The sequence below is a fragment of the Streptopelia decaocto genome, assembly GCF_964273445.1.
Source record: "Streptopelia decaocto genome assembly, chromosome: 12".
Classification (NCBI taxonomy): Eukaryota; Metazoa; Chordata; class Aves; order Columbiformes; family Columbidae; genus Streptopelia; species Streptopelia decaocto.
Genome location: NC_138667.1, coordinates 16,792,691 through 16,811,475, shown reverse-complemented (window position 1 = coordinate 16,811,475; position 18,785 = coordinate 16,792,691). Strand labels below are relative to the sequence as shown.

Below are 18,785 nucleotides of genomic sequence, written 5' to 3'. Positions count from 1 at the left end.
TCTCCAGCACTGATCATTTCTGTCTCCGAAGGAACACTCTGGCACAAACACAGGGACAGACACACACTTACTTCTCCAAGGCTCCAAGAGAAACCTCCCAGGGCTGCCACTGCATCATCTTACACTGCAGCTTCCACTGCAGTGTGATATGTCCCCAAGGCAGGTCCCAGCTGAGAACACAGATGGGGGGATCAGGAAGCAGAGGAACAGCTGCATCCTCCTACAGCTCCCCCACTAACCCCAAGGTTGTTACATCTTGAACATAGACTGTTGCTGGAACTTAACCACCTCACACCATGAATCAGAGATACTCACTGATAACACTATCCAGGGCTTTCCCTGCTGCAACAAATATAGCCCCAATGAGCTCCAGAATGAGCCCCCCTCCCCCAAACCAAGAATATGGGAATACAATGTGACTGCAAACAGTTGCCTGCAAAACCAACACAACTAGGCCTTCCCTGTCACTCTGCCAGGTGGAAACTCCAGAGCAAAGCAGCAGGGTCTGGTGGAAATCCACAGCAAGGAAGAAATGACCTCAGACTCTCCCCACCTCCTGAGGCTAGTGCTGTACCATCGGTCCTGGCTGTGACTGGGAGACCTGAACCTCCCCACAGACACTGATCTGAGGCCTAAATAACTTCAAAATTCTGCCTGCTACCTGACACAGGGTAAATATGTTGAGAGCACAGGGGCTGACCTTGTGCACAGGCCAGCAGGAGAGGCAGGGACAAACTGGTGTTTTTCTAAACCCAGACAGATAATCTCCAATCCATTTTCAACTCTGCAAAGAGTTCAAATTCATGAAAACCCAATGTCAGGAGATGGCAAGCAGGGCCTGATCTGTCCCTTAGCCATGGGGTTTGTAGCCCAGTCACCAGGACACCTTCCCTTTTTGGTGGCATGCACCCTGCACCCCGAGCTCTGAGGGAAGGGACGTGGAAGGGCAGGGGTGGGACATGCTGGCAGACTACCAGTGGCTTTCATCATCAGTGCAGTGTCCCCCTGAAAAAGACCCTAGAAAGCTGCTTCTTCACAAGTACAGGGCATTTCTCAAAAAGCATCAAATGTATTTTGGATTTAGTCTCACAGCAGCCGGATAAAAGTGGAGAGGAGCTCAGAAAGCAGTTGGACATGGGAGTAAGTACATCCCTCTTGGCCTTTCAGTCTGGCACATAAGCATAAAGGGGTTCCAGCATGGTCAAGCAAAGGACATGGGTTGGGGTTTGTCCCACTGCTGAGCTCCAGAGCCAGAGCCATAGGCAAACCCCTGTGCCCGTGTGTTGGGCATCACTGCAAAGCACTAGGGTGAGCGAGACACCAGGTAACAGTGCTGCTGCTGAGCAGCCTGTGTGCTGGGGCACGGAAATGAGTCAGCTCCAGCCTTGACCCTCAAAACCACTGCATGCGTGGTGAATGCAGGCTTAGGGACCTTCCATCCTGCTAAACTCACAGAGCCCCAGAACACAGCACTGGGGAGCACGCTGCCACAACACCCTCCAATGGGCTGCTGGGATCTGCTCTCCCAGCCTGACCCTCCTTCAGGTGACAGCACCAACCCGTGGAGAAAAGCCTAAGGTCAGAGCTCCAGTGTCTCACGCTCTCCATGGCTTGGCCACCATGGCTGAATTGCCCCAGCCAGGCTCTTACAGGCACATATGCTGCTGGAAGGACATAGCTACTTGGATGCAGTTCTCTACACACGAAAATTGGGGATGAAGGTTCCCTGGGATGAACCAGGATGTGGGGAAACATCATGGGGCAACTGGCAGTGGGTCAGCAAGAAAGAAGCAGAACAGAGGACCTCGAACCAGCCCTGCCTTTCAGAAGACAGTCAGAGAGGAGGGTGTTCTGCAGTGGTCAGATCTAAACTGATGCTTCGACTCCCTTCTTTTCTCACCGTGGCAGGATGGGAATGGGGATCTCACTGGAACATTTGCTGTAATGAGTTCAGCTCCAGCAGTTAAAGTTAGAGCTCACCTCGGCCATGGGTGTAATGCTTTTGTAATTTAGTCCAAAAACTCGTGGTAACTTTTAAGGACCTTGTGCCCGTGCATGTGGCTGATCTCAGATCTCAGCAGCCACAACTGCTCCACTAACGTCCCAGGCTCCCCGAAGTGTCTATCGTCTTATTAGCAGAGCCTCCACTTGGGATTTATTTTCCATCCAGAATTTAAGCTGAATTTATGTATTAACTAAAGACTATTAGTGCCAAAAATAAGTGGAATGCCACTTGCTCAGCAACACAAGCCTTACGAGAGACCACGTGGCACAGCCAGCCCACCCAATCGCAACCCCAGAGAGGCTTTTTATAGACACCCACGTCTGATGGAGTGCAAGTGATGCTTGGCTTGCCGCAAGCCTTGCTCTGCAAGCATCTGATTGCAGGGGGAGGAGGGAAATATCCCTGCATCCACGGGCAGGAAGGCACAGTTCTCTCCTCTCTGCTGACTGGTTAAGCAGCCATGTGGAACTGGAACTGGTTTAGGAACAGGTAGTGGCAGAGCTGCCTCATTTCCCCGCCATAAACATCCACACATGCAGCATTCAGCTTCTGACACACAGCACGCGTGCTGCTGAGTGTCTCAGTGCAGGATCTCAACACCAAGGGTCCTCTGCTTCCCTCTGAGCAACACTGCTGCAGAGAGGAAAAAGGTCACTCAGCATCGCACAGCTCTAGCTGATGGTGACTCCTCTGTTTCCCAGGTTGTCACCAGGGTATTTTTCCTCTGAGTACATCCACTCCCCCACACCAAGCTGTCTCAGCTACCGGGAGAGTGTCACTGATGTGACTGTGAAGGCTTCTCCAAGGACTCTGACCAGTCTCCACTGTGAGGGATGTGAAGCCACGGCCGCAGCTGCAGCGCCGCTGCTGCCAGCAGCCCCAGGGATCCCGTGCTGCACAAGTCGAGGCACAGAAGGGTCACTAGCAGGTGGAGGGCAACCCTCATGTACTGCAGCTACCTGTTTGGCATGGCCTCTTCTCTTCCACTGCTCCCTGTCCTACTTCCCTCCAAACCAGCCATCTTGCACCCTTTGCAAAGCCAGACTCAGCTGCTGAGCGGGCAGCGTGGGTTTGCTGGTCTAGTAGCTCTCTGCAGCACACCCAGTATGCAGGGTTAGAAAGGGGCTGCTTTGGCCACGACACAGAGTGGGGCAGCACACAGAGAACCCATGGCCCATGGTTCGGGCCAAAGGAGCATCTAGGAACACAGGTTACAGGCTTGCAGCAGAGGTCAGCAGGGCCACGCACAACTGATCTACACAAACCTCTCTGGTCCAACAGCTGCTTGCAGAGGTGTGAATGGCAGCTTCAGGCCATCAGCTGGACCAGAAGCCTCAGGCAGGCTGCTGGACCCCACTCGCCTGTTTGCCCCAAGACGTGTTAGGCTGGCAGAAGCATCACGGTGCTCACAGTCCCACCACAAGTAGGATGTTTGCTCCCCAAGCTGTAAGGCAGAAAGGCAAAAAGTCCACTCAGAAGCCTTCCCAACAGCCATTCTATGCTGCCTTAGTCCTGTCATTTCTGCGTCACCGATCTGCACAGGAAGTCAGAGAAAGAGCAGACGATGGCATCTGAGAAGCAGGGAACGGGCAGGTCTGCAAACAAGACCAGCACCAGGCCTCGATTTGCAAAGTTTGTGTGATACGATCCAGCCTGTGCTTTCTTTCGTGCCCATGGCCTCTGGTCCTGTCACTGAGCACCACTGAAAAGAGCCTGGCTCTGTCATCTCTGCCCTCTCCCTTCAGGTATTTAAATACATTTATAAGGTCCCCCTGAGCCTTCTTTTGTCCAGGCTGAATGGTCCCAGCTCTGTCAGCCTGTCCTCACAAGAGATGCTCCAGTCCCTTCATCTTGGTGGCCCTTTGTTGGACTCTCTCCAGTATGTCCATGTCTCTTGTACTGGGAAGTCCAGCACTGGACACAGTCCTCCAGATGTGGCCTCACCAGTGTTGAGCAGATGGTTAGGATCATATCTGTTGACCTGCTGGCAATACTTTATCTAATGCAGACCAGGACACCATCAGCCTTCTCTGCCCCAGGGGCACATTGCTGGCTCATGGTGAACTTCGTGTCCATGAGGACCCCCAGTGCCTTTTCCGCCAAACTGCTTTGAGCTGGGTGGTCCCAGCATACACTGGTGTCTGGGGTTGTTCCTTCCCAGCTGGAGGACTTTGCACTTCTGTTGAACTTCAGGAGGTTCCTGTTGGCTCATTTCTTCAGCCTCAGATGGTCTCTCTGGATGGCAACATGACCCCCTGGCATATCAGACACTCCTCCCAGTTTACTACCCGCTGCAAATTCTCTGAGGGTACACTGCTCCATCATCCAGATCATTAATGAAGGTGTTAAATGGGACCGGACCCAGTATTGACCCCTGGGATACGCCGCTAGTTACTGCCCTCCAACTAGATGGTGTGCTACTGTTCTTCACCCTCTGGACCCAGCCATTCAGCCAGTTTTCAATCCACTACCCTATCTGCTCATCCAGCCCATATATCAACAGCTTGTATATGAGTATCTTGTGAGATACCATGTCAAACTGAAGCCCAGGTAGCCAATGTCCACTGTTCTCCCCTCATCTCCAAAGTCATTGCATTGAAGGTGACAAGATTGGACACAACAGTCTTCCTGTAGGCAGTCTCAGACTTTTGTGACTTTTCACCTAAAAAAACACCCAACTTCCTACAAAATGCCTGTGTCTCACCAGCAAACTCCTGCAAGAGGGACACCTAGAAGGGATGCTGAGAGTCTTTTCCAGCAGGCAGGTCCAACCTGCATGTCCTGCATCTTTAGTGGCGCCAGAGAAATTCATATTCCCACTTCTCATCCAAATACTTATTTTCCAGGAAATTTCCTCCAAAAATAGGTCTAAATGCAAAAAAAAATGCAAAAACACCTTCAAGTTTTCAAAGAGAGTGCAGCCCCAGAGAACACTGCAGAAAAAGGAACCAAAGCCATAATTAAAAACATGTTAGGGTTTTCTTAGCTCCACTGCAATTATCAGTCTGAAAGCTGAGGATGTACAATACAGTGTGGGGAGGAGGAAAGAGGAGAGAGAGGAAAGAGAGGAGAGAGGAGAGAGGAGAGGGGAGAGGGGAGAGGAGAGAGGAGAGAGGAGAGAGGAGAGAGGAGAGAGGAGAGAGGAGAGGAGAGAGGAGAGAGGAGAGAGGAGAGAGGAGAGAGGAGAGAGGAGAGAGGAGAGAGGAGAGAGGAGAGAGGAGAGAGGAGAGAGGAGAGAGGAGAGAGGAGAGAGGAGAGGAGAGGAGAGGAGAGGAGAGGAGAGGAGAGGAGAGGAGAGGAGAGGAGAGGAGAGGAGAGGAGAGGAGAGGAGAGGAGAGGAGAGGAGAGGAGAGGAGAGGAGAGGAGAGGAGAAGGGGGAAACGAGAAAGACAACAGCAGCGTGGAAGGAAATTGAACACTGCCAAGTCAAAGGCACTGTTGCAGGCAGAATTTATTTCCTTGCAGCAGGGTTTCCCATGTCCTCCCTTACACAGAGAAGGAGAAAAAAACATTATTTTGAAGAACATCAGCCATGAAAGTAAGACTTCAAGGAGTAGGGTTTCCCTCAGATGCTGCAGCCACCAGATTAGCCCCATGTATGCCATTCCCCCATCCTCCAACAAAAGATGAGTATAGCCCAGCATAAAACTGCTCCATATAAAATCCTGTTATTAGCTTCACTTGCTGGAAGGTGTGTGCCTGTTACAGCAAAGATCCCCAAACCTCCAAGCCCCTCTGCTGGGCAGGTTTCTGCCCCAGGGGCATGGATGTGTTTTCCACAAGCTTCATGCTCACTCCCTTCCCACCGATCTGATAACTCTCCTGGGAACACCATTTGCCTGGATAGTTGCTGACCTTAGTTTTTAATAAGAGAAGCCCACTGCATGGTCCTCCCATGCAGGCACTGCCCATCACCATGACCACTCTTTCCCCCTCAAATCTGGCTGTTGGTGTGTGGCATCGGAACCTGTGCATGAAGTTTTGCCCCTGTCACAGCAAACAGCAGAGCTGGCAAGAGATGCTGCCTGATGGGACATCACCGCCCTGCTCCTCCCAGAGGAGACAGAGGCAGCAGCTCCGCTACTGCACTGCTGGGATCTCTGGAAAGACCCCAGGACCAACTTGCTTAATAAATACCCAAGTGAGACAACTTGGACTCTGCAGCCTTTTGGGGCCAGAATCAGAGGTTTGGCAGAGCTCATCTGTGCTGTGCTTAAGGTCACATTTAATTCGGCACCCCACAGGCCCACGGGATGAAGCACCAAGGACTTTAAAAGGGCTGGTGCTGCTCTCCTGGCTCTGGGACACAGCCTGACCACCAGGCAAGTACAAGGGGTGGGAAATTCCCTGAAGGCAGAAAGGTGGGAAAGGGCAGTAAATTACGAAAGAGATGATTGGAAAGGAAATTCTGTGCCATGTCCCTTGCAGCAGGTTCACAAGAGGCTTTCAGTAAATCTTGTGCAACACAAGCAAACATCCCAGATGAGGATCAGCCCTGCCCACAAACCCTCAGCATCCCTCATGCCAGATATGAGCGCTGCAGGGATCTGTGCATGGACAGGGACTAAGTGACCTCTCCCAGAACCTGACCCGCACCACAGCACGCACAGCCACATGTATCCCCGTGCACCAAGAGCAAAGGACAGAATGAGACCTCTCTCTCCAGCTGCAGAGCTGCCCAGCACCGTGACTTGAGGAGCCCAGCAGCAGCTGCTGCAGGAAAACCACAGCCACTCCCCCAGCAGGAAGGTTTTGAAAGGTCACCATTTCCTAATGGCACCTTCCAATGTGCCTATCTGCCCTTCTGAAGCCAGAACACACTTCATGTATTTATGATTTGGGAGTTACCAACTCCTCTCCTGGATACTTTAACATCCAAACATGAGGTTTGCTGGTCTCATCAGCCAGTTTCAAAGTTCACCACAGAAAGGTATTTTTCTCTCCTTGCTCAAAGCACTACCCAGAGCCTCCTTCCTGCAATGGCCGTAGTTTTATTCACTGTTACCAGTCTGCCTACAGTGATGGCAGGTGCTTTCTTGGCAAATTCAGCTGTTGTTCCATAGGTATATCAACACCACGGGTGGGATTTCCTGGTGTGACAGCTCTGGTCTCCGTGCTTTTCCTCTGATGACACGGAGCAGAAGGCGATTCAGCTCACAGCGCTTTGGGAGGGAAGGAGAGGCCTGAAGCCGTCTGTGACCCGAGGCAGGAGGGCTCCCGGATTAGCTGTATTAGCACAGGTGGAGAGTGCAGTTGTCTCTCCTCTCACCGGGAAGAGCCCACAGAAGTAAACATGCTCACAAAACCCTCCCTGTCTGGGTTTGGATCATGTCCCAAGTAACATTCACTGACACATAGCACCCCAGAGGGCTGGGGAATGGGCCCTGATGGCAATTCTCAGGGTCAGTTCAAGCCACAAAACACAGCCCTAATCTCTCAGCCCCATGCAGCAGCTACAGATTTGCAGAAGTTTGCAAGCATCAGCAGAGCAGCCACTCAGCCTGCCTCACTCGAGCATCCTTCCATCACAGCATGCACCACAGAGCTGCTCAGCCCTCTAACAGCTTGGAAAATCCTCTCTCCACACCATCATGCAACATCAAGTGCCCTCGGGGATCCATGCTCGCTGCCAGCACTCCCAGCTAGTTCTGAGCATCAGAAAAACAGCCTGGATGCCAGAAGCCTGCATCTCACCACACGATGGACTGACAGAAATCATCTCTTCAGACGTCACAGCTCCCCCACACAGATGGAGTGTGCTGCTGCAGATCAGAGGCAGGTTTGGGGACGGCAAGTTTCTGTCTTTGTGGATCTGACAGATTTGCTGTGAGCTGAGCTTGCCTGGGAAATGTTTGGGGCTAGATGGCCACCCAAGGAGAGTCAACATGCTGTTTATCAGGCAGGTCTCTTGCAGAGCTGTTCCAGGAGCAAGCCAGGGCTCCTCCACCTCCAAACACCCACTTAGACCCTCCCAGCTGCAATGGGCACCACTGCAGGGTCTGCCTCCTTTTCTGCAGGGTCTGCCACCTCCAGGGAGGGCCATTTGGCAGCACAGACAGCCCTGCACCCAGGGCGATGGACCACAGACTGCTCTGAGGTCCACCAGGGAAAGAGGGAAGGGTTTCATTACCAGTTCTGCTGATTACCCACACAGAAACGCTCATATGAACCCAACACACTACCAGTTTCTGCCTAGTCCCTAGCAGAGCATGCAAAGAAGCATCCTCCCTGCTTGCCAGGCAGGGAATCACGGTGTGGGGATGTTAAGCAGATTTCCCTGCGATCAGTGGCACAGATGGGAACTGAACCAAATCTCCAAGCACAGCCCCCTTGCCTGCATCAGTTCCCTCTAGAGCACAAAGCCACACAAGCGCACCTCTCTGCAGTGCGTGCACCCAGCACAGCTTCACAGACACACGGCTGAGACCAACTGGTACGACGGCAGCTGGTTTTCTGTGCTGCACCCCCCACAAAGAGTGTCCATGTGCTAGAAATGGGCTAGATACTCCACAAAGGTCCTTCTCTGGTCCAGGCAATGGAGATCAGGCTCCACAGAGGCATTACTGAACAAGACATGCAGAAACATATCACTACCTGCCTGCAGAGCACACCCCTCCTGGGGCTACAACCATCTATCGGCCCCATATGGTGCCCCGCTGTAGCCCAACCATTCTGGCAATAATGCATTTGGGGAAATGCAGAAGCAGCAGCTGCACCCCAACCATGCTGTACCTACCCAATGTCCTACCCAAAGCCCAAAAAAACCACAGGGCCCTTCCCAGCATCTAACTTGCATCTGATCCTCCCAGACTCACCAGAACACCTTGCTCCCTCTATATTTTCCCCTCCTTGCCTGTGAGCCCATTTGGGTTCTAGGGCATGGTCAGGTCTGGAGCTCCTGCAGCATTTGCCATGTCCTGCAGTTGCTGTTGTGCCTAAACACCTAAGAAACAAAAACAGTCATCCCACAGACCCAGCCTCTTGTGTCCCCCCTGCCAGGAAGACCAGCTTAAAACACCACCCTATGAAGAAAGTGTGCCAGACAAAAGCAATCCCTCTGTACCACAGACCTTTACCCCAGCTCCATCTCCATTTCCTGACATCAAGGCGTCTTTCTTGGGGACATGGCTGTGTGACTCAGGCTCTCCAGTGCTATAAGAAAGGGTCTCCAGGTTTCCTCAAAGCCAGCCAGTAGCACCCTGCTATGTCAGGTCCCCCCAGGACAGGAATCTCCACTTAATTCCAGCACAGGACATAACTGTGCAGCTGCCTGGGCAGGCAGAGCGTGTCCCAGGGCCCCACAAGAAGACCTGACTAGGTCACACCAGCCTCACCAGGCAGTTCCCCACGGAGCGCAAGAGACAACCTGGCAGCCGGGATGGGAAGACAGCTCCTTCTCCCTGCAGGGACATGGGAGCTGAGACCCCACACGACAGGGGATCATCCCAGGGATGCTGATGACTTCAGCTGGACTCCCAGCAGCAACTGCCAGCCTGCCTCAAGGCTGAAAGCAGCCCAGGAGAGACTCAAGTCCCCACTCTGCCTCTCCACACCAAGCCATGCAGAAAGGCAGCCAAGGACAACCTGAGTGGAGGAGGCAGGAATCAATCACAGAGTCACAGAATGTCAGGGGTTGGAAGGGACCTGGAAAGCTCATCCAGTGCAATCCCCCCATGGAGCAGGAACACCCAGATGAGGTTACACAGGAAGGTGTCCAGGCGGGTTGCAATGTCTGCACAGAAGGAGACTCCACAACCCCCTGGGCAGCCTGGGCCAGGCTCTGCCACCCTCACCAGGAAGAAGGTTCTTCTCAAATTTAAGTGGAACCTCCTGTGTTCCAGTTTGCACCCATTGCCCCTTGTCCTATCATTGGTTGTCACCAGAAGAGCCTGGCTCCATCCTCCTGACACTCCCCCTTTCCATATTGATCCCCAGGAATGAGTCACCCCTCAGTGTCCTCTTCTCCAGCTCCAGAGCCCCAGCTCCCTCAGCCTTTCCTCACACGGGAGATGCTCCACTCCCTTCAGCATCTTGGTGGCTGCACTGGACTCTCTCCAGCAGTTCCCTGTCCTGCTGGAACTGAGGGGCCACAACTGGACGCAATATTCCAGATGTTGTCTCAAAGGGTGGAACAGTCCAGACGAGGCCAGAGGCACCTGTCCCCATCACTGCTGTTACTACTGCCCCAGAGACCCATGGGGAAGATCCAACCCCCAAGCAAGGTATCCTGGCAGCCCACTGATTCTCCCTGTCATACACACAAGGCTAATGAACATGCTGCTAATTGTCCTACTCCAGACACCCCCGCATGCTTGGAAAAGGCCACATTACATTGGTAGAGGGCGACAGTAGAGGCCGTGCCTGATCCTGGCCTCACCTTGGCTTGGCCCACCTTGAAGAACTAAAGTGGACAGTGCAGAAGCAGGGAGTCAGGGTCCAACAGGGTTGGCATTGCTGCCAACTTTGAGACAGCCCAGAAAGCAGAGCTAATTCCAGTCCCCACGCCCCTGCCAAGCCATCTGCATGCCCCGAGACCACCACAAGGGTCCTGAACAGCATTTTATCATTACTGAGCCATTACAAAAAGTGGATAAGCAGTGATTGATTATACCTGCCTTCTGACCCCATATTGGCAGAAGGGTCCTCCTCCCACTAAGTAGGGCAGCATGTCCTTCCATAGGCTCTGCAAAGCCTTCCCATCCTTCTCAGCATTTCCACAAGCTATAAGACAATACTGCCCATACAGAGCTGCCCTAGAAAACCATCACATCCAAGATCTGCTCTCCACCAGCTCTAGGGCAGTGCTCCCACCCACAGCTCCCACAGGCTCATTTCCTGTACCTGACCCCCTCGGGAAGGCTTTCCCGGAGTCCTCACCTTCATCAAGAGGACAAAGGACAGTCCCCTCACAGCAGGACAGGGTAAGCGTGGGGGTCAGCAGGGTGTGAGCAGGGTGTTCTGTCGTGAGCATGATACATTCCCACTCACTGAGCACGTGTGTCCCATCGTAGAGAGCTGCTGTGCCCAGAAACAACAGCAGCCACCAACTACAAGGCATTCCAGCAAAACCAGGACATGCAACCCAACCTGCAAGGGTGAACTCAGCTGCCCTCCATGGGCCTGCAAAGAAGAAGCAATGGTAATACAGGAAAAGCTGGTTCTGTTCTGCTGCAGACAACAGGGCATGGGGCAGGCGGGGGCACCAGTGAGAACCACTGCAGCCACGAACCCCAGCCAAGAGACCTTAAAGGAATCCCCTGGCCAGCAAGAGATGCTGTGAGCAGAAGCACCTTGTCCCTGGGTTACAACACCAGACAGCAGAGTGGGAACAGAATTGAGCACCTCTCTAGTCCCTAGTCTCAGATCCCCCCAACAGGCTATCTTGCCTGCCTACAAGAAGGTCACACATACCAGGGTCATTCCTGATAGGTGTCCGCCCAACCTGCTGTCAAAGCGCCCTGCTGATAGTTCTCACGCAGCTCCAGACCAGGCTACCATTCACAAGGGGATAACTCTTTGCAGAGGAGCAGATACCTCTGGTTTGTAGTTCCCACAGCCTTATCAGGACTGTTGCCATCTTCTGGCCTTTTTCTGCACACAACCTCTTCTCACCAACCCATCCAGCTCCATCCTCAAGGTGCCATAGAAGCTGGGGCCATGCTCAGCCCAAGCCACCACCATGAGCCTCAGCCCAGTTCCAGCCTTTGATTCATCCTGGGGAGCACTTCTAGGAGGTCACCCTTTGGTCAGGGTTTGGACTGCAGGGATACCTTAAGGGAGACAGGAAAGACAAGAAAAGCAGAGAGGATTCCCTGACGCAGCTAGCAGGGCCAAGACATGGCTACAACTCAGTAAGAGCTGGCTGATCCTACCTGCAAAGAGTCAAGAAATCTCCGCTCAGTTGAATACCAGTGCCCTGGGTCTCCAAGGCAGCATCTCCTCTCCCGCTCTGACCCACTGAACCTCTTATTTTCTCATTTCCTTTTTCTTTCCTAATATAAACACTCTTCCTCCCCTGAACAGCTTTAGTGCTGTCTCCTGCGTCTGTCATACCAAACTTCTCTCTAAATCCTCTAAGCACAAAGGTGATCCTCCCCTACCTGACCACATCCCACATTCCCAGGCCTGGAGTTAGACATTATTTTCATTCAAGCTGCAAATCATCTGCTCCCCTCTGGTACCCTATGTTCTGGGGAACCTCATATTTTCCTCCTCCAGACTGGCCACCCTATTATCCAGGACAGAGCTGGACTTTGGGGATTAAATGAGAGCAGTTTTCACTGACCCTTCTGGCCAAGCTTTGCAGCACACAGCCCAGCATCAAGCTGCAGCAGCCAACACTGGGAGCACAGTCATTCAGCAGTGAAAGAGCAGCACAGTGATTCATCTTCCTTTTGATCTTTTAGCCTACCCTTGCAGACTCCATACTTTGTCCCCAAAATTTCTGGCAGTTGACAGACCTTTCCACCTGCCCCCAAACCTGAGGAGGCCGGAGCTGAGAGGTGCTGGCGCTCTTTAGGGATTCGAGCGCTGCACACCCGATTCGGTAGGCAAGCAGATGCCTGGCTGCCAAAGTTGCCAGGGAGATGAGCTTCCTCCAGAGTCTCCCCTCAGCACACACCTCCACCCGAGCTCCCGCTGGAGGACAGGCGTCCTCTGCCATCTGCACCGGACAGAGCACGGCACAGCACAAAGAACACGTCCCCGGGGAGCGGGGCAGAGCCTTCTCATTCAAACAGCACCATTTGGAGATGAAAGTCTGGTCCAGAAGTTTGGGAGGGTGCGTGTTGTCATCCTGGCAGCCCCCTCTGATCAGCAGGGAGAGCAGAGAGAGAGGCAGGATTTACTGACATCTTTGCTACACCCAGCCCAGCTCCCACCAGTGTGACCAGCGCTGACTGTGCTGCCACCCCCAGCATTAAGTGGGCACAGGAGTACTGACAGAAGCTGCCAGACAGTCCCAGCACCTCCTGGCTCAGTGGAGCCACTTTATCATAGTGGAGCCCAGCACCGTACCACTCAGGCTCCTCTGCAGCGAGAATTCCTCCGACGACCAGCATCACCCACGGGCTCGGAGCCACGCAAACCTGCTGCCCACCAAGGATCAATGTCCTGCAGCTCCTCCTGGCCGGGCACACCACTCACCCTGCCTTCCGAAGGCCGGCACAGGTCTCTGGGGGAAGCCCACTCTCTGTTCCAGGGCAGCACGGCTCTGCTCTGCACTCAGTGGTGTCATGCAATGACTCAGGAGGGGAAATGGAGATAAGGTGCACTTCGGCACCAGCATCCAACGCCCCAAACCTAGCAAAGCAGCAGCTGTTCCTTGCAGGAGCCATGTCACGCTGCTCATGGGAACAGCAACTCCATCCAATCCTGCTGGGAGAAGCACCCTCACCTCAGCAGTACAGTACCAAAACCGATCCCTTGTGGGACTTTACAGTAGATTTTGGGGTGTGCCAAATTCTTAAAGGCCTAAGGCCCTGGTGACCATGTCGCATTTTGCTTTACACAGCACAAATCAAGTGGGGAGCTCAGCTATGGCAGAACATGGCTCCCTTTTTGCCTGATGATGGAGTTTATTGTCCCTGTGCTCCCAAGCATGCACCAGTTTCTTATCCAGATCCAAACCCAAGTCAAGGTGTTGGCCGTGATTTAGTAAGGGCGTTACGCTTCAGGGCCCATATCTAAGGGTTATTAGCTATCAGAACACAAAGACAGCCACTGAGAAGCAGCTGGTGTCCAGGGGCTGTGCATGGAGAGCCTGTAGATATAGAAACCAGCACTGCTGGAATCATGCAGGAGCCTTTTTAGTCTCCTGTTACCCAAAGAGATCCTTGAGGAGATGCTTTATTTCCTGAAAGGGGAACTGAGTAATTAGCCAGGCTTTGCTCCATACAGGGCACATCATGCCTGGGAGTGGACAGTCTCTGTTGTTTTGGGTATAGCTGAAGTCACTTGGACCTACAGCAGTGGCTGAGCAAAGTTTCAGTTGCCAGCTCCCCGTCACAGCTGGGAGATGAGGGGCTGAACTGGCCACAGGGACCAGGGACCCCGGGTCCACTCCCAGGCCAAATCTGTGTGCCAGCTAGCCAGGAGCAGAAAGCACCCAGAAACCTGTCATTCTTGCGAGGAGTAGAAGCTTTCTGCAGCAAAGTGACCGTTCCCCATCTGCAGAAACTCTAGGCAAGAAGGAAGCAAGTTTTCAGTCTTTTCCAAACCTAAGGAAGTGTGATTTTCTGGAGGTGGTGAGAAATAGTTCAGACAGCTCTAATTAGCAGAGTGGCGCATGAGAAAATCCAGCTTTGCTGCTGCCTGCTTCACAGCTGTCCTGGGATAAAGGGGAGCACCAGCATCGGTGCCTGGAGCCCACCTGCACTTTCCCCTATGCTTCCCTGGCTTGGAGCAAGCCCAGTGATTTGCAGGGTAGCGGAGATGGATATTTTTGCATGAGCTGCTGGTCCAAAGTTGCCAGCGCTATTTCAGGCAGCAACACCTACACTGTAATCCAGGGGGCTGTATTTTCCAGCAGGCACTTCAAAACCAGGCTTCCCTCCTCTCCTCGCAGGCCAGCTGTAACCAACCTGGCTCTCCGAATCAACAGATAAACAGCTCGCAGCCTTGTGTGGCCACCGCGTCCAACGCCACAGCCCCAGCAGGTTCCTGATTCCCACCGAGAATAAGGCACCTTCCAACTGGAAAATAAGACCTCGTCTCACAAGAAGTACCTGCTGCAACAACAGGTCCTCTGCCTGCAAATCCTCCCAGGGATCTGCCACCACCAGATTACTCACTCAGACTAAGCTAGTTAATCCTACAGGCAAGTCGTGTACTTCATTCTGGAACTCTGCTGCATTTTTGGTGAGTTGCTCCAGGAGATGCACAGGCTCTAATTAAAGCTACTTTGCAACTTCCCGCATATGGAGGCAGGAAGACATTTGTTCCTCTGTGAAAGCAGAAATCAGAGCTCAGACAGGTTAAATCCCCACCAGCAAAAGCGCCTTCTGGGTACAAAATACCTGCAAATATATCTTTCACGCAGGAAGCATGGGCTCATATAAAGTGAAAAGCAGCCCCTTGAGGATGAGGAGGGTCAGGACCACAACCCTCTCCTGGATTCAGCTCGGGAGCGGTGCCAGCAGGGCCAGCACACCACACAGCCATCCCACTAATGAGAGCCAGCACCGTGTCTTGCACCTGTTTCTTCCTCCTTCATCTGTGCATGTAGGCACAAAGGAGATAAGAGACCATCCAGAATTAAGTAGCTGAAAGATGTAAAGAAAAGAGACAGGAGGAGAAGCAATAACAAGAATCATTATATAACAGTATGAAAAAAACAATACTACTGCCAGTGCAGAGAGGTTTAAAGATAGGCAAGCGGGTGGCGAGACCCACAGGATCCTGGGCCCAGGGACCAGCTGCTCCCATTGTGCCACAGGGGTGTAAACCAGCTGGACAGAGATGCCGAGGCTACAAACCTCTGGGTTTGCAGGGAGGGAAGCTTCAGCCTCCAGACCCTGCCCAGCAGTGGGATGGCCAAAGGGAGAATCCCCCTAAGATCTCAGCACGGCAGGAGGGGAGACATAAAACAGTCCAGCCAAGACCCCGCACATGCCAGAGGCACAAAGCAGTTTTCCCATTCTGCCTCCTGCACCCCATGTCATCCTTCCTTTTCCTTCAGCTCCCCCGGCTCTGCCCGGTGAAGGTCTGGGTCCCATGCGCATCCTCGCCACACACTTCCTCTCCTCCGAGCGAGCTGTGCAGACAGCAGACTGTTCCTTGGAGAGAGAGAGATGCTCCAGCCACAGGCCTAATCCTGCAATGCATCCTGGACCTCAGCAAGCAGCAAAGAGAACACACAGCATCTCAGGCTGTGAGAAGGGGATGGATCACTAGAAAACATACCCAGGCACGGAGCCAGAGCAGGGAGAAAGTGGTCTTGTGAGGTCTCCATCTTCAGGAGTGGGGGGATTGGAGTGGTCAGAGCCATGAAATCCCACCCCACCCACTCAGAAGTGGCCCCAGCATCTGTCCCCCAGCTCTGCATGTCCCGTACCAGATTGTCCCTCAGACCACACATTGTCCCTGGACACTTCACCCCGTGCCAGCTCTGGAGTTGTCCACAACCCCCATCTGCAACAAGCACGGAAAATAGCCCCGCACCCCTCCTGATCTTCTCTCCCAGCAGAAACCAAGAAGCAAGAAGGCAGACGATGGCCTGGTTTCCCAGTCCATGCACCTTTCCAGCAGCTTGGGTGCTACAAATCAGAAGATCCTGCCAGGAATGTCACCTTCAGAAGTAACCTCCTAGCCAAATCGAGAGCATGAAGTGCTTGGGGAACCACAAGTTCAGCAAGCAGAGGCTCCCGTTTAATCTTCATCACCGAACCAAACCACAGTTATGACAGTTCACAACCACCAGCTTTTATTTTGATTTTGCAGTCCGCTGTAGAGCTCTGCTGAGACAACGCTCCTGGCAACCTGCAGAGTCCCTTAGCCAGGGAGCCTATTCAGACCATCAAAAACACAGAAACAAAAGCATCAGCTCCAAGAAGGTGTCACAGGCAGAATGACATCCCTTAACTTGTTGTTACATCAGCCTACATGTTAGCCCTTTGGGTCTGATCCAGGAAGCAATGGAGCAGCCTCCTTTCCTCTTAAAGTCATACCCTGCTGCTCAAAGATGCTCAAGTTTGGGCTCCTTTCTTTAAACAAAAAAATATATAAAAGCCACATACCTTTTGCAGTGCTTTGACCCGATGGTGAGACCACAGTCCTGAGAAATCCCCCCATTTACCTTCCTTTTACTCCACGACAGCTATTTCACAAAATCCTCTATGTCCATGACGGCCCACATGCATGACAGATGCACATGAAATTAGTGTCTCCCAGATTAGTTTTCTCGTATGCAGTCCTAGCCTTTTTTCCTCAACAACATATTATGATATGCAGGGTTCTTCTACCTTTCTGCCAGGAGATGCAATCTTCTAAATTTATCTTGTGGTTAACTAAAAAAGGAAACAGTTGTGGCTTTCAAAATCTGGGGTCAGCAGTCCCAAATGGCAAAGTATTTCCCTCAGAAACATCTAGTTAGCAACACAACAACAACAACAAAGCACACATATGTTCATTACAGAGCTAAGTATAACTGACGAGGCACCTTGCCTTTAATGAGGCGAAAGGCCAATTAACGTGATGAGCAAGTACAGCGTGCTGTCATTGAGTGGGGAGCCTGGATTCCCTGGAGATATGGCCTGTATATCCTCGTAACCGACCGAACACAAATCCATTTCTGATGGCATGTTGCGACGCTCGGAGCTCTCCAGGTTACCACCGGCCTTCTCCGGATTTTGTGACACAGTATCTGAGCCTTCGAGCTGGACAAAGGGCCAGCCTTGCATTTTTGTAGGCTCAGATCCTAACCCTGGGAAAATGCAGTCATTGTCTTTGTCTGGTCCCCCACCGCCCAGCCCATCACAGGTATTTACCCTGCCGGAGGACGGCAAGGAAAATCAAAAGGGGTAATGCTCCGGCAGGCGCTTCCCTGTTGAAGTCATTTCATAACCGCGTTTACAAATGTGGATCAGCACACAGTACGCACAGAGAACAGCACGAGTGCATTGACAGGAGACATCTCAATGCACTCAATGAACAAAAGAAAACCAACTTCACACGATGAGGCCGTTATTTTGAAGGAGGCAAAACTTGCTGGCAGTAAGGGCACACCTGGAGAGCCAGCATCTGCCCCAGGCCCCGCAGCCCCCCGCGAAGAGCCTCTGTCCGCATCGGTAAACATGCCCGGGGAGAAACACGCATCAGGCAGCACCAGTGTGCAGAGAGTTAACGGGGCCACCACCGCATGCCGGTGGCGGCTCTCCCGGCCGGGGGCTGCTTGCCATCACCGGGGCGAACCGAGGGAAGCGGGACCCGGGCGGGGGGCACTGGCAAGCGCCGAGACCGACGCGCTGCCGCCGCGAAGTCGCCAGTCCCGGGTGCAGCGGCAGCCGGGCTGCGGGCCCTTCCCCGCCCGGCCCGCAGCGGGACTCGGGGCTGGGCTGCTGGCACGGCGCCGGGGAGCCGGGCAGGCCGGGACCTTGAGCCGGGCGAACGCGGACCCCGGGGCCGGGAGCGCGGCTGCTGCGGCCGGGCCCAGCGGAGCGCATCGCCCCCGCTGCCAGGAGCGGCTCCCGGCGCCGGTGGGCCAGCGATTTGAGGGGCGATCGCCGGGCACCCCGGGGAAATGGGCCTCTCGTCCCCGCTAGCGCTCCCCGCCGCCGCTCCATCATCGCCCCCCGCCGCAGGTGCCGGCGCCCCCCCGACCGCCGCCCCCCGCCTCCGCGACGCGGCCCATACCGCAATCGGCGCAAAGGATCCGCGCCACGTCCCGCTTGAGGTTCTTGCCGCTGGTATCGAGCGGGGCGAAGGCGGTGCGGAAGACGAGCGGCTCCTCGGTGGGCTCCAGAAAGAAGATGTAGCGGTGGTTGCGCTTCACTTTAAAGCAGGGCGCCTTGGAGCCCACGCTGATGAGCTGCTCCCGCTGCAAACCGCCGCTGTTGAGGGGCCACAGGTCGAGCACCTTGACCAAGACCCCCCCGGCGGGACCGGCGGCTCCTCGGCTGTCATTGCCGCCGCCGGCGGGGGGGCCCACGGACTGCACCTTGCCCTCCAGCACCACCGCCGCCGTGTACGCCTGGTCCTGCACCGACTTAAGGCTGGGCGAGTAGCAGGCGAGGGAAACGCCGAAGAGCAGCATGGAGAAGCCGGGCGCCGGGTCGCGCCTCAT

General features: G+C 53.8%; 1 protein-coding gene across 1 annotated transcript in view; it reads right to left on the bottom strand.

The window, feature by feature from the left end:
* Window positions 1–18,785, bottom strand: part of NRG2 (neuregulin 2) — a gene marked incomplete at both ends in the record, with an annotated part of 162,384 nt that extends 143,599 nt beyond the window's left edge. Inside the window, one exon of the mRNA XM_082063610.1 lies at window positions 18,356–18,785. Within this exon, the coding sequence (XP_081919736.1) occupies window positions 18,356–18,785 (430 nt within the window). The remainder of the gene's footprint in view (window positions 1–18,355) is intronic.